Genomic DNA, 14927 nt, shown 5'->3' on the forward strand with positions numbered 1-14927 from the left:
CTCTCCCCCGGAATTACTGATACCAAAACGCTTAACGGATAGGGTGGGCCTTCGAAGGCAGCGTTCGATACCTGATTGCAGATCTGGTCCCACGGAGAGCGCTGAAGTGGCCTGGTCCTTCATGTATCGAGTGTTTCCTGAGATTAAAGTTGGCTGCGATCAGACTGGCATTGCCGGGCGAGGAAGTCTGCGAAGAATTCGTCCAAAATGGCTTCGCACATGGAGGAGGTGGTCTGTCCGTGCTCCGACTCAGCCGAAAGGGCTGGTCGGTGCTTTTGGTCATGACTGCGGCGTGCTTCGTAGATCTGCTCGGCAGACGCGGTGTATTCGCTTGTTGTCCCAGGGCGGCCTTTGATCCAGGCGGTGGAGTTCTCCGGAAGAGCTACGGCGCCATGAGGTAGAAGACTTCTTGACAAACTCTGACCGAGCAATCCCAACTCTTCGAGCACAGCCCGCGTTGCGCTTTCGCGAGTGAGACCATTTGCTCTGGTGTGGTCGCTCACCTCGGAAAACAGCGCAAACTCCACAGGGCTGAGATATTTGCCCCTCTTCGTACTGAACCACGGGATTGTGAATTGGCTAAAGGGGGGGCTCCAAAACCCACGCTTTTCGAACCAGTCGGAGAGGCGATAGCATTCCCTAAAGCCAAGGATTACAAACGATACCTCGCGGTCCAGAAAGAGTCTATTCCGACAGTCTTGCAAATTCTGTTCGCTTTGAGTCAGAGGACCCGGCCGATATTGGCGTATCGGGCGGGCTTGATGAACCTTATAAGGCACTGCCGGCTTGAGTATAGCCTCAAGAACCTCGACGGAGTTGATCGGGGCTTCGATCAGCCATCTTCTCTCAATGCCAAGGGGGTCAATGGGATAGTGTGGATCTGGAATATTGTCGACGGGAGCGTAGAATGCCATGTTGGAAGGAGAACGAGGCACACTGGAGGCCAGAAGCAAGGGGGGTTCGGTAATTGTGAGAAAAGGTGTTGCTGGTTTATGCCGTACGTTCGAAGGCTGAATCGAATCAGGTGGAATACATGAATTCGCATGGTGGAGGAAGAGGCGCTGGCTGCCGGTTTATAAGTTTCGCTAGGCTTGATAGCGCAAATATGAACCTTGGACCAAGGGCAGAATCAAGAATCCGTGGTCACCGGCTACTCGTTTACTCGTGGTTCTCACCGCAGGAATCGTACGCTTGGGTGATCACACTGCAAAGGAACATCAACAATTCAGCAACATGAGGAACTGTTCAATTTTAGAGCTACAAAAAGTTCTGCTGATTTGTTCTGATGACCTAGCCTTGACCAAGCTTTATCTGCGTCTCGTCTCGTCCTTTTGCTTGCAAAGCGCCGCTGGATGAGGGACCCTAGCATCTTGCGACCGTATTACTAAGGGCCGGAACAACCAGCGGTCCGGCCCAAATGTGCAAAGTGGCAGAGTACGAGTGTCCAGGTGTACGGAGGTAGCTACCAAAAGTCGCAAGACACGCTAAAATGCTAAGAAAGCCCCTTGCCACTAGCGCTAAGCCTATCTAGGTAGGCGGTCTAGCCTTCTACTATAATTCATAGCTAAACAGGGTTAATTGTAGTCCCATCTTCAGCTTTATTAGTTTAACCAGCTTCTTTTAACCTCTATTACCACGCTAATATGCCCTCATAGCATAATCTTGCCACACGCGCGCAAGCGTTAGCCCTAAAGACCGAAGGCCTGCCAATTTCCCATATTGTTGCGCGGACCGGAATCTTAAAACCTCGAATCTATACGATAGCCAAATAAGCCGCCGACCGAGGCTATAATTCTAGCATTAATTTAGTTATCCGAGATGCCTACCTTGTAGATAAGCCTCGCAGCGGCCGGCCGATAAAGCAGATAGAGGAGTTTAAGAAGAAGGTTATCTAGGCTATCTAAAAAGACTGGTTTAGCCGAGAGAAAAGCTGTTAAGCACTAGCTAGTGAGCTTGAAGTCTCTACTATAATAATATGGCGCATATTAAAAAGAGCCAGATTTAGGAAGTTAGAGCCCACATGCAAGCCAGGCTTAATAGCTATAATGAAAGAGGTACGGCTCTAGTTTACGCTCTGGTATTAGGATTAAATACTAGAAGATTAAAAAAACGTTATTTAGAGTGATGAGATAAGCGTTATTCTTGGTTATTAAAGAGAGAGCTATTATTATATATAGCGTAAAGCTGATGAACGCGTCCTAAAGAGCTACATTCGGGAGTGGTGGAAGGAGTATTTAGAGTTTATGTTTTAGGGCTGCTTCTTTTATGATGAAAAGGGGCCGTATCATATTTAGGAAAAGAAGACAGCTGCTAAAAAACGGTAGGTAAAAGCTGTAATTAATAAGATGAATAAAGAGCTGAAGCCGGTTAAGAAGATTGAATAGAAGCTTGAAATAAGCATGTGGCGAATAGGGTTGCGAAATCTAGAGGGTAAGAAGCCTTAATGGCGTTGGATAAAAGAGAATGGAAGGATCACAAGAGGTAATGGTAAAGGCATCGATTGGTGGTGGTATTAAGCCGTGATTTTAAAGCTAAAGCTGCTCCCATTTACTAAGCGGTGCGCTATTAAGCGTCTAGGAATGATTATTTAAGAGGATAAGGCTCTATTACACGCCTCTTAACACTAATAAGCTGTCTTTGACGCTGCTGCCGTTTAACGCCTCCTTTAGGTTGGCAACTCGCCCGATATGAACATAATCGAGCCATGCTAGCTATATCTTAAACGCGTCACCACTCAAAAAGCGCTCTAATAATAAGAGTAGTTGCAAAGAAGGTTTAGAACCGAGCTTGGCAGGATCTACCGCAGTACAAAATCCAGGCTTGGATTAAGAGGATACTCCATCATATCCAGAAGATTATTAAGTGTGGAGGCGACAATAACTATATAGAAGGCGCTGGTAATAAGCCTCAACAGCTGCTCCACCAGCAAATTCAATAGCCTCATTCAAAATCCTATATATACCCCAAAATCTCACCCCTGCAATTACTCCTATAACCACCACCCCTGTCTACCAACTGCCTAAAGCGGTATGGTACGTGGTGGCGCCGGCGTGGCTTTTTTAGCGTGTCTTACGACTTTTGGTAGCTACCTCTGTACGATTATCTCAGACGAGCTGTTAGGTACTCACAGCGCTCAATCAGCAAACGCCTGGGTGAGGGAGAAACCCGACCGGTGTTTGGGCAACGAAGCTACCATGGTCAACTTCTCCTAGTATGGACCTGGAAATGGATCAACGTTTCAACCACGGGCGTTCCTCAAGCCGGCGGATCGCGTAAGCTTCAAGTGACAGTTCGAGGCCGCTCCTTCGTATGATTCGTATTGAGGATCCCGGTAAGCCGCAGTCGCAAGATCAGAAGTACGCTCAAGATCATCCGAAGCCATCTGAAGTCTCCAGGTCGAGCGCTGCATATGTTGGAGGCTCCCGTACTCGAAGAGGGCCGAAGCGATGCGAGGACGTCAGGCCATGTGCTTCAGCCGAAGTGTCTTCCGACTTGATTACGATACGGAGTATACTCGTAACCAACTTAGCACCGCAGGCGCGGTTCCGAGTCTCTTGTCGGCGCCGTTGGACGCGAATGTCTTCCTGTCTGGGTCGCAAGAACATGCATGTTCATAGCCACTGTAACGTCTCCAATACTGTGGTCATGGTAAAACCTGGCAAAAGACAACCAGAATGACCTGCAAGGAAATACATTGTTTGCGCGTCAGCTTAGTTCGCAAGAGACCACCAGACTCAACTCCGGCTCAGCCTGCTCAGGTTTGCACCGCAACGAGCTCGGAACCCTTGCCATTTCATCTTCGTCCCCCGATTCATCTCTTGTCGGGGCAAATCACGGCCCATTGAAATGATCCCCTACCCGAGAATGATTTCCTTCTCCTGAGTCTTGATTTTCGCCCAGCCATCAACTTCTACTTGACCTAGTGCCCGTCGGTAGGCAATATCCCCAACCCATTCGACCAGCATGACATTCCGACTTCGAATGTGCATGCACCCATTGACATGCTTGATAGTCCCACAGTCGACTCCATCAATGAGTTTCTTGCAAGTCTCGCTTGACTGTTCTTCGGCGTTCGAAGAAAGTAGCACGAATTCGCCAGAGCGTTCGGACTTGTCGCCGAAAAACACAAGAGGAACGTTAAGTTTGCCGATAAGCTCTCCTGTCAAGGAATGAATGGTCGCGCCGATCCGTCTAAAGGGACAGGGCTTGGACTCCACTCGCGATCCATCTCCGTCTGGCTTCCCTTCACCCTCCAGGCAACCTCCTGGAATGCTTGTCCCTGTCTCGGTAGAGGCAACCGATGCGCCTCTCTTCCACCTGAGGTTCAAAACTGCTGTCTGAGCGGTGAATTGCAATAAGCCGTAACCCATGAAATCTGGAGCTGACACGGAGAGCAAGTTGACATTCTCTTGGTGCTTTTGCTGGTTGGCGCGGTCGTCTGACAAGGTTGTGTTCAGGTATGCAGCTGATGTCTGATCATCCTGCTTGAAAGAGTCGTTCCAGGCGACCTCCGAGACGATTGAGGCGCCGCATGGATCCATAAAGGAGATGCTTGCACTTGCTGAGAGCCACGCCCACGATGGGAATCGGAGATCACGAGAGTGGCCAGTTTCCGTGACGATAGTATGCTGTGCCCCCGTGGGTGCATATTCTCCTCACCTATATTCTCCGACCAGAGTAGGGTTGCATCCAGTCTCTCCCTTGGAAGACCCCAGACAAAACACTTCGGAAAGTAAATCTTCATGTACTGAAGGATACCCATGAATGCCCAGAGTACATCTCTTTCCTCTTTGAAAGCTCGCCGAGAGAAGGTCTCAGCCAGGTGGCAGTAGATGTGCGTGCGGCATGTCCCACGTTCAAATATATTTGCCCATATCGAGTTGATCGCATCAAGTGCCAGTCCGGCGGTGAATGATTCACTACTAAGGTCTTCGCTCCAGGCATCAACATGACAATTCTAGTAAACTTGACCGTCTGTAAATATTAGCACACGGCGTGAGAGAATCGCCTCTTGAAATGTCCATCCTCGACGATTCCAAGTAGTCCACATCAAGGTTTCCTGAGCTGGTGGTTGGGCCGTGGTAAAGGGAATTCCGTCGACTTCCTCAATCGGTTGCGGCTCTCGTCGTTTGGTATTTTGTGTGGAGTAGAGTCCTGCGTGGGCGTCGCTGCCAGTAGCCGCCAGAATAAGAAGTTCTGCACAGTTGTAAATGCTTCCCATCATCGGGAGCTGTTGCTTCTTGTCGTCATCATCGTCCTGTACGATACAGAGAGAATCCACCCAGAGATACCGTGTTCCGAGGTCTCTCACGAGTCCCATGGCATCTGATATGGTCCGAGGAATGATCGCATCCTTGAGCCCATTCGTGGCAGAATATTGTGATAGAGTTTCTCGGGTTAGTAATGGAGCGGTAGTTGGACCCCATACGTACGACAGCGCCACGTAGTCCTTTGCCGAGGAAGTCAAGATGATCTTGTGTTCTTGAACATCAATCAGGCGAATGCTTTGCGTCTTCGACACTGTCAGAGTCGGGGTTCGACATTCGTGGTGCTCAGAACCGCAAAATTGCATCCATTGCTTCATCAAGTCGAGGTTGGCCTTGGGCGGGATGGGTCGACCGCGGATGTGGAATGTCTCCTCAGATTTGAAGTTCGGGCTCCTCAAGCGATTCGAATCCCCAAGCTTTTCCTCGTCTGCTCTCACAATCGTACCGGCCATCCTCTTACTGCCTAAGTGGCTGCTTTTGTGGATGAATACATGAATGAGACGAACCAAGAACCCACGTCTTGCTTTTAGCGCTTCCATCTGGTACAGGACGCGATTCGGTCTCCGCAGCTCAGCTAAATGATGCTCTCCTCGGATGGTGATCGCTGTGCTTTCAGAGATGCTTCTAAGATCGCTGCGTTGCACGGCAGAGAGAATGAGACGACAACTGGGACAGAACGTTTTCTCCAAAACATTCCGTAGTGGGCCTATGTGGAAACACCTGGAATGTCTTTCAGCGCCGTCGGATCCGACGCATATTACACCTTGCCATCCACCGGTCAGAGAAACAAAGTCAATCTTCTGACACGTGATGCATAGTTTGCTCGGATGATCTGAAATCACCACTCGAGAGTCCTTGATAAGGTCTATGCAACACCCGTGGTGAGCAACACTGGATGGCAATCCTGGCATTGAAATGTGTGCCTTGGCCTGCGCGACACAGGCTGAAAAAGATGTTGACCCGTTTTAAGAAGCGTTCGACTGAAAGTAAAAATTGCTTCGGACGAACGAAAGTTCAAGAGAAGAGGGATAGAAACCGGTAAATTTACGTTCCATCGGTGGCAGCCTTGCGTGCTTCTTGTCAGTGGGATATGTGAGGACACGCTGGCAGTCATAAAGCCTCGATACGCATCAGGCCAGAATACAATGCCGCCAATAGCGATGGTAAAGGGCTGCTCAGCCTTCATAGACCGGGGCTGTGTGTCGCACGTGGAAACAGGGCTGTATACTATGTCCGCGAGGCTGGACTAGGTATCGAAGAGCGCTGTCTTCATCACCGTTGGTCCTTAAAGGAGCCTGGGCCTTGATATTGCTTCGATGGCACTTACTAGCTAGCAAGTACTGCATTAGAACAAAATTCTCGCCGGTGCGAGCCTGCGCAGAAAGGCATCTGGTGAGCAAAGGTCGCGGGCACGCTCGACAAGACGAGGCTGCGGGACCAAGGCTGAGCTGAATTAATCGCGCCTGCCCGGGTGAGTGCATGGATTTCTGCGGGCAAGGTGCGACCGCGATTAATTCAGCCCAGCCTTGGACGGATCCCTTTGAGCTGCGCCGCCAGAGGACAAGAACCCAAGATGGTGTCTAGTGTGGCGCAGACTGAATCTGACAGGGGGGATCTGGATATGAGTGTCGATATTCAGGTGTTGTTGTTAGCTGCCGAAAGAATCTTAGCCAGCGCGCCCTTTGCACCCTTATAGTATTCATTTGGGGTGGGTCGGTTGAGAACACGCCTTGTTTATCTGTCGAGGCGACAGCCTTTTCTACATGAGAAGATCAGACCAGGAGCGGTGAAATCCTAGGGACCGAGCAGAGTGGTGCTAGCTCCTGTGTTCAAGGACGAGTAAGTGAGCATCACAGGTTCAGCACAGTAGGAAGTCTTCAGTTCCAAGGGCAGCGTCTGGCCGCGGCCGTTAAAAAGGGGGCGCTTATCATATATCCCTTGCTTCGGTTTTCCTCAGCAACGTCAATGACGTGCGCTGCCTACAAAACTACAAGGACTAGGCTGTGCTCCCTCCTGCTGTCATGAAGGGGTATCCCGCTCCGCAGAGAACGACTAAACCCACAACCCCACACCGAAACGCCTCGCTAAGAACCCTTTCCCTCGCGCAAAAGCATGTCTCCCACGTCTACTGCGCCCCGCTCGAGCCTCCCCATTCCTCACAAGCACCAGCCAAGCGCTCATACTCATCCAGCGCGCTCCGTCCCCCCAGCGCAGACTGATCCATCGTCTCGCCCACCGGCAGCGGCCACGGCACACCCGGCAAGGGCCTATGAAACGCCCCGCCCTTCTCCCTCTCCAGCTCCGCCTTCCACACCTCCATCCTGAGGTCCCATCTTGCAGCCACTCTCCTCCTCCTCGAGCGCGCCAGCATCGCGAGCCGGTGGCTCTCCTCACACTGCTCTTCCTTGAGCGCCTTCTCCTCTTTTTCCGCCTCCGCCTCTAGCTGCTCCCTCTCCGCCTGCATCTTCTGCAACTTCGCCTTCGAATCGCGCTCCTGTTTCGCGCGCAGCACGCTGATGGCGCTCTCGTGCCGTGCGTCGAGTTTCAGCTTCAAGGCGCGCTGGGACGCGAGGCGCGCCTTGTCTTCCGCGGTGACGATGTGCCGCTTCTCCGCGGCGGAGGAGCCGTTCACGTAGGCTTCCATGTACTTGAGCGCCGTGTCGGCGTTTTGTTGCTCCTCTCTGTGCGCGGCGCGTAGGTCGAGCTCTGCGGCGACCTGCTTTTCCTCGAGGCGTTCGAGCGCTTCGGTGTGCTTTTGTCTTCTGTCAGCCCCCGCAAAAAAAAAAGCCTCCCATAAAGAAAAACACCGGTTAGACGGGAGAAGAGCAACAGACCTTTTTACTCAGCTCCTCTTCCCGCTCATCGTGTCGTCCAGCCAACTCCCGCCTCGACCACGCCTGATACCCCGCCAGCGCCTTCCGCTGCTTCTGCTCAAACGCGACGAGCCGCTCATACTCCTGCTCCTGCTGCGCCCGTAGCGCCCGAAACGTCGGCTCCGCCGTCGCCCTTGCCAAGTCCTCGCTCTCCTCCTCCTGCCGATGCGACAGCGGCGCCTCTTCCGCCGACGACGCCGTCACGGGTCGCGACCGCGTGTTTCGACTACTAGGCGACGCAGACACGTTCCGCGCGGACGCCGTACCGCTGGCGCTGTTCGTGCCGTTAGTGAGGCCATCCGCGAGCGCCATGCGCCGCAGCGCGCTGGCGAGATCCTCGCCCTTGAGCGCGGAGCCGAGGATCGAGTCCGGGATCGGCTTGTCGCAGCACGTTGGGGGCCATTTCGTCGGATCCTCGGTTGCGTCGTGGGCGCGCTGGCGGATGGAGATTCTGCAGAGGGAGTGCCCGCATTCGAGCTTGTAGGTCTGGCGGGGGTGGTGGGAGAGCTGGGGGCAGTAGTTGCAGTCACTGCGAGGGGGATTAGCTGTGGCGTAGAGAGGGGGGAATGGATGGGGGGGTAGAGGGTACCAGGGCTGCTTGCGGAACATGGAGAGGATGCTTGTGCCGCGCTTGCGCTTCGTGCTTAAGGAACGGCCTGATAGCGCTGAGGAGAGCGAGAAGGTGGACTCAGAGGCAGTTTGGGGTTCGGAGTAGGAGTAAGAGTAGCGGACTGTCGGCCGGCTGGACGTCCTGGCGTCTTCTTCCTTGGCGTCGGGAGCCCATGGCCGCTGGCGCTGGCTGTTGGTGAAAGACGGCGGACGATCGGCCTGGTCCTTGGAGCTGCGGGAGGGATCGGAGGTGAATTCAGTAGAGTGGGAGCCGCGCGACTCGAGAGAGACGGAGCTTCGGTGCTCGCTGGAGATGGTGACGGTAGATGCCGGTTTGGAGGTGTGTGCGACGCCATGAAGTAGGTATGGCTCTATGCCGAGCTGTCTGGCTTCCGCTGCGATCTCATCCTGTAGCTTCTCCTCCGTCTGTCCTTCTTTCAAGCCGAGAACTTCCTGCTCATACAACCGGTCGTCGAAGATCAGCTTCGCGGAGGAGATGTCGGCGGGGGCTCCATCGAGTGAGGGCATGTCTCGGCGTGCGCCACCAAGCGCTCTGCTGCAAGTCCCGGTAGCACGGCAGCGGTCATGCGAGGATTGCCTCAAGGTCGTGGGTGCGCGGAGGACTACCACAGCATCGCCCTACGCGTTGTTGCAGCAGAAAGTGTGGAGTTGTAATGGCGGTCCGCCGTTGCTGAATGATGTCCTTTGGATCAGCGAAGCGGGCGACCACACACAAACGATGACAGCAATGATTGCAGACCCTCCCAGGCCCGGGGCGGAAACAGGCCACCCAGCCCACCGTGACCTCCCACAACCGCAGCCAAGAAGGCCAGCAGGGACCGGGTTCGCCGGCGATGGGCTGTTTGACGCACGACTAGCCCCGTCACCGCTGTCACGATCTGCAGATGATTCGCGCTGCGCGGTTGGCGCTCGATGGAAATCACTGCAGGTGCCGTCTGTTCCCTCTTTCGGCTCCAGAACAGGCTGCGCGCTGCTGTCAGTGGCGTGCGATATCGAAACAGCGCTGTCGTTGCCGCGCCGGGCGTCGCCAGATGAGGCTTCTGATACACCGGGTTTACTGTTGTGGGTTAGGCGCACAGATTAGGCGTTCGGCCTGCGCTGGATTGCCGTTTGAGGCAGATGAGTTTTGACGACGGTGACGCACGCCGCATCAATGGACGAGCATACCCACGCTGATATCAAATACGAACACCAGAATAACTTATCACATAAATGAGAGGAATGAGGGGAGAGCTTTGAGATATCGACACAAAATTTATGAATTCAGTCAAGTATTGGCTTGGTGAAGGCCAGCCAAAATGTGACCAATCTCATAATCATGCGATTTGAGTAGGTATCCTAGACTGCCGACCATTTTCTAGAGGGGTGGTCCTCGGTTTCACTTGGAACCATATGCCAGTCAAAGAACCTCAAAGACATGCTTATCTTGTAGGGTAAGCAAACTGATGAGACTCTCTCTCTCTCAAAAGCTGTGGCGTACTCGGATAACCCTATCTCTTTGATACACCAGGCGTGAAGTCGCCTCCTGGCACAAAACGAGCTTGGACAGTGTTTGATACTACATTACAGGAGGCAAGACATGGCATGCGATAGATAAACCATGCACTCTGGCGGCTCTCACTATGTGACCAGCAAATCGTCCAGAATAAGAACCGACACCGCCTTTCCAACACCTGACATAGCTAATCGATATACTGCGCGATCCAATCCTAAGGTCCCAGCAGTGGATTACTGCCGTCTGAACACTTGTCTCTGAAATTGAGACGTGTCGCAAGCCGGGACTAGATCACCCTAGAGTAAACAAAGTCACACGCAAAGAATTGTAGTGCCGACTTGACTACCAAAAGCTGCTGACACTAATCAACAATGGCAAGTTTCGCTGTGGAGACGTTGCGGAGCAAAGGACGCACGAGCTTCATGAGGGACCTTTGATGAAGCCACTGAAACTTGAGAACGCACTGCCGGCCCCACGGAGTAACTTGGTGCATTTACGATTGAACTGCTTTTTGCGCTGAACGGCTCACGCTCTTTCGCGGCGCCCACATGAAAGCCCAGACTGCGCCCAGACTGCGTCGTTCTACCGGAAGTGCCATCTTTACCCTTTTGGGACGTGTCCGTTTAGAGCAAACATAGAGAGCTCCTTGCCCAAGGTAAAGAGATGGTATACCAAGCCCCAGGCCCTCCGCGCACGCTTATGAACAAGTAATGGTGCAAAAGAATGACCTACAACGGAAGACTCCTCTGATGCAGCTGCACAACACCCCTGCAGGCTCACTCACTCCTCCTGGTAAGAAATCTTCCGCATTTCCCCCAGCCGCTGTCTTGCTTGCGCAAGGTTGTTTTCTAGCTGCAGAATCTCGACCTAACGCGCTGTCAGTTCACCTCCCCACCACCGGAATACGACTCGCGGCACACATACCTGCTGCTCCATCTCCCTAACCTTAAACTCATGCCCACTCAACTTGCTGTAGTCCACCGCCTCATTCTCGTCCCGATTCCTCTGCGCGATAATATCCTGGACCTGCCTGACCAAACTCCTACACGCGTTCGTGACAGCCTTACTCGCCCCCTCCAGCCTCTCCTGCGTCTTGCTCATGTAGCTCGCCTTGACCCTGCTGGCCGCTACCAACTGCGCCGTGGATGCCGCAACATCGTTGCTCGCTACAATCAGCTGCTCAGGCGAGTTCCGCCCGCTGATAACCCCGTCCGCCGTCTCGATGAGCGTGTTTGTGGAGCGGGCGACGGCTTTGGCCGCGCTGACGAGACCCTCGGTCCATCGGTTGTGCTTCTTGTAGAAGGCGGTGCGCGAGGTGGTGCCGCGGCCCTCGCGGACTATCTCTTGCTGCGAGGCGGTGGCGGCCTTGATGAGCTGCGCGATGGCGTTCGTGACGGCGATCGCGGCCTCGAGGATCGAGTCGTGGATCTTGAGCTCGTAGGTTGAGTACTGGTCTCGCGGCTTGTTCATCAGCTTCGTCAGGCGCTCTGTCGCGGCGTCGATGGCGTTTGCGGCGTTCGTCAGCTCGCGGTCGACGAGGTCGCCCAAGTCGCCGGAAGCGTTTGTGATCTTGGTCCGCGGCGCGAAGGCGTCGGCAAGTTTGGAGAGCTTTTGGAGGTTTACTTGCACTTCGTTGTTGTTGTTTATCACTACGTCGGTCTTTTGCATCGCTTCTAGGCCGTCCAGGCGGAACGATTGGAGGGACCGGAAGAAGTCGACTGTCGACTGTGCTGCCTTTCTCGCAGCACCAATCAGTTGATCGCCCTTCTTGTCGTCCGAGGCGAACCTTGTCAGGCCCTTGGTATTGCTGAGTACATCGGCGACTGAGCCCGCGAATTGGTTGGTCGTCCGGATGATCTCTGCATGTGTGCTGTTCGGTCCATCGGCGATGAAGTTATTGAAGGCTGTGGAGAACTCCATAGCAGCTTGCGAGGCCTTCTCGATCTGCGAAAGCACATATGCACCGGACGCACTTTGATTTCCTGCTATCATGGAAGAGTCCAGCTCGTATAGCGCGTCGTCCACGCGCTGAACACCGCTTTGTAGCACCGAATCGATAATGTCATTGATCTTTCGCAGCTGGTCCAGGATAACTTCGTCGAATGCGCCGTTAAGAGCATGGTCATTGTCTTGATTGGACAGCTTCAGCTCATTCAGCTCCAGCAATGTCTGATCCATGCCAGCCTTGAAGATCTCCAGCTCATCTTCCTTCTCGCGCAATTGGCGTTCAAGGTCTGAGTCGCCCTCACGATACTTCATCTGAATCTCATCAAGGGCACGGGTCTTATTCCGCAGCGCTTCTTCAAGATCCGCGATCTCCCTGTTGTGCCTTGACAGCAGCGCAGAAAGCTCGGAACCCTTCGACCGATCCGCATTCTCGGCCCTGTCGAGCGCGAGTCGCAGCTCACGCTTCAACTTCTCGACCTCTTCCCTGTTGTTGCCAGTCAGCCGGTCCCTGTCGTGAAGCGCTCGATCTCGCTCGCGAATCATGTCAGCCAGTTCCAGGTTCTTTGTTTTCAGCTCCCGCTCCAGTTTCTCGCGCTTGTCGATAGCCTCTTGCGCAGAAGCTGCCTTGAGCTGCACGTTCTTGAACTTCTGCAACAGCTCAAGATGCTCGTGCCGTAGTTGTGAGTAGAGCTTCGCGAGTGCCTCATATTTACTCCGCCATGTATTCAGCTGCTCTTGCAATGCCCGTATCTGATCATCTTTAGAGGAGGACTGCTGTGAGAAATTGGCGTTCAGCTGCTGCAGCTCCGTTTCAAGGCTCTTCATCCGTTGATCGTACTGCGAAAGCATGAGCTGATCGCGCTCGTACTGGGCTCTCGCATTGAGATTCTCCCGCTCCAGCTCCGCCATGCGCCCTTGCGTATGTTGCTGATACTGCTCGCGCATGAGCTGTTCCTGAGCTAGCCGCTGTTGTTCAGCCTGCAGCCGCTGTTGCTGTTCAAATTCTTGCTGTGCGCGCATCTGCTGCTCTTGTTGCGCACGCTGAGCAGCCTCCCATTGCTCCTGCAGCCTTCGCTGTTCCTCGGCGTACTCGTCCTGCTGTCGTTTCTGCTGAGTCTTCCAGAACTCGTTGATAGGCTCAGGGTCAACAGACGCCGTCCGCGGAGGTGTCGAGGTAGGTGCAGATGGTGGCGCCTCGACTTCTTTCGCGGGTCGCGCTGGTAGGGCGGGCGCTTGCTCGTCTTCGGAGAGGAGGTTCGGTGGATCTTGGGGGAGCTTCGGCACTGTGATGAGACTCGTGAGGTATCTGAGATTAGAGCATTCGTAGTAAAACTTGACAAGGCGGTAATGCTGGGCGTCATAGCGACCCCTGAGTGGTGCTAGAGCTTCGTCGTCGCCCAGTGTTGTGTGCATTGCTCTAAGCATGCTGGTAATGAACTTGTAAATGCCATAGCTCTCCTGGACCAGTGGCACGAGAGCGGATATGCGGCACTCATTGTTCGCTCCGCTCCGGAAGTGCGAAAAGATGAGCTTTTGAAAAGAATCGATCTGGTCCTGTAGGGTCATAAGGTCGGATATGGTCTCGTACCTAGCGCACCGTTAGGGAGTCGCAACAAAGCAAGAGCGTGCGGACATACCCCTCGTTTGGGTCATTGATGGATTTGAGGCTTATGTACTCCTCATATTCAAATGTACCTTGTCCCAGTCAGCACTGGTCCAGCGACAACTGAGGCGAAACCCACCATTGAACTCCGGATGCTGTCGATGGAATGCCAGCTTTGCCAGTAGGAAGTATATGTACTCTTCAATCAGCGGCGCATAGCCTGCCAGCCGTCAGCGCCACCGCCCCTGACTATGTGTCACACGGCGCGTCGTCGCGAACACACCTCTAAGACCCTCTGAGCCGGTCACACCCTTGGACAAGCTTTGTATCCAGTTGACGTTCGCTTGGGCCTCCTTCAAAACGATGGGATGGCCTTCTTGTAACACCTTATGGACCGTGATGAGGGCTTTGAAGGTCTGGACTTCGTCGGCGAGGACCGGCTGTCTGTGAGCGAGCTCTGGCGTCAGTCGAGGATCGAGATCTGGTATCCATGGGCCACTTACACTTTCATACCAGCCCAGAAGGACTGGGAGGATTTGTGGTCCCAAGTATACACGATACAGCTCCGGACATGTTTGCCTGAGCGCATGAGCTTTGTTTACTGCGATGTTGCTGCTAGAGCTTACGTTTGGGCGCCGATTCCTCTGCACAAAATGATGGTCAGCCAGCTACGGAGAAGGCTTGGATTGCGTAGCGGGCGAGCGATGGGCGTACCGATGCTTGTAGCTTTACGAATATTTGTCGCAAGCTCAGACTCCTGCCTATATATCGAGCGTCAGCTCCGTCTATGAGACACCACAGTGCCATGATACGCGCAGCTTTAGGTAGCATTGCTGGTGGCGCGACTTACTTTCCCATATCTACGTTGCGAGTTGAGCCGTACATGGCGGCTATCACGCTTCCTCCGGCAGCCAGTGTGGAAGGAGCTGTGGACTATGAGTGCTGCTAAGGAAGGGACGTTGGAGGAAGAGGTGGTTGTGAGGGCGATGGAGAGGGCAAGACGAACATCCAGAGCGCTTGTGTGTGAATTTCGAAAGGGCAGTTGCGACTGGGGGAAGCTTTGCGCAAGCTCGTATGGTTGGAGCTTCGGAGGTTTCTTGGCGCGTCGTCAG

General features: G+C 53.7%; 5 protein-coding genes across 5 annotated transcripts; all 5 read right to left on the reverse strand.

Moving 5' to 3' along the window:
• Positions 1-143: 143 nt before the first annotated feature.
• On the reverse strand, positions 144-914 carry W97_05665 (uncharacterized protein; the record flags this gene model as incomplete). The annotated part of the gene is made up of 1 exon (XM_007783399.1): positions 144-914. The coding sequence occupies one exon, from the start codon at positions 912-914 to the stop codon at positions 144-146; it is 771 nt and encodes a 256-aa protein (XP_007781589.1).
• Positions 915-3854: 2940 nt separating this feature from the next.
• W97_05666 (uncharacterized protein) lies at positions 3855-4541 on the reverse strand (the record flags this gene model as incomplete). The annotated part of the gene is made up of 1 exon (XM_007783400.1): positions 3855-4541. The coding sequence occupies one exon, from the start codon at positions 4539-4541 to the stop codon at positions 3855-3857; it is 687 nt and encodes a 228-aa protein (XP_007781590.1).
• A 416-nt stretch (positions 4542-4957) lies between these two features.
• Positions 4958-5719, reverse strand: W97_05667 (uncharacterized protein; the record flags this gene model as incomplete). Its single annotated transcript, XM_007783401.1, has 1 exon — positions 4958-5719. One exon carries the CDS (start codon positions 5717-5719, stop codon positions 4958-4960), a length of 762 nt encoding a protein of 253 aa, XP_007781591.1.
• A 1673-nt stretch (positions 5720-7392) lies between these two features.
• W97_05668 (uncharacterized protein) lies at positions 7393-9277 on the reverse strand (the record flags this gene model as incomplete). The annotated part of the gene is made up of 3 exons (XM_007783402.1): positions 7393-8019; positions 8102-8669; positions 8730-9277. 3 exons carry the CDS (start codon positions 9275-9277, stop codon positions 7393-7395), a joined length of 1743 nt encoding a protein of 580 aa, XP_007781592.1.
• A 1768-nt stretch (positions 9278-11045) lies between these two features.
• On the reverse strand, positions 11046-14700 carry W97_05669 (uncharacterized protein; the record flags this gene model as incomplete). Its single annotated transcript, XM_007783403.1, has 9 exons — positions 11046-11132; positions 11190-13800; positions 13850-13907; positions 13955-14035; positions 14099-14259; positions 14319-14394; positions 14442-14459; positions 14530-14576; positions 14666-14700. The coding sequence occupies 9 exons, from the start codon at positions 14698-14700 to the stop codon at positions 11046-11048; spliced, it is 3174 nt and encodes a 1057-aa protein (XP_007781593.1).
• Between the last annotated feature and the right edge of the window lie 227 nt (positions 14701-14927).

This window comes from Coniosporium apollinis, assembly GCF_000281105.1.
Source record: "Coniosporium apollinis CBS 100218 chromosome Unknown supercont1.26, whole genome shotgun sequence".
Lineage (NCBI taxonomy): Eukaryota > Fungi > Ascomycota > Dothideomycetes > Coniosporium > Coniosporium apollinis.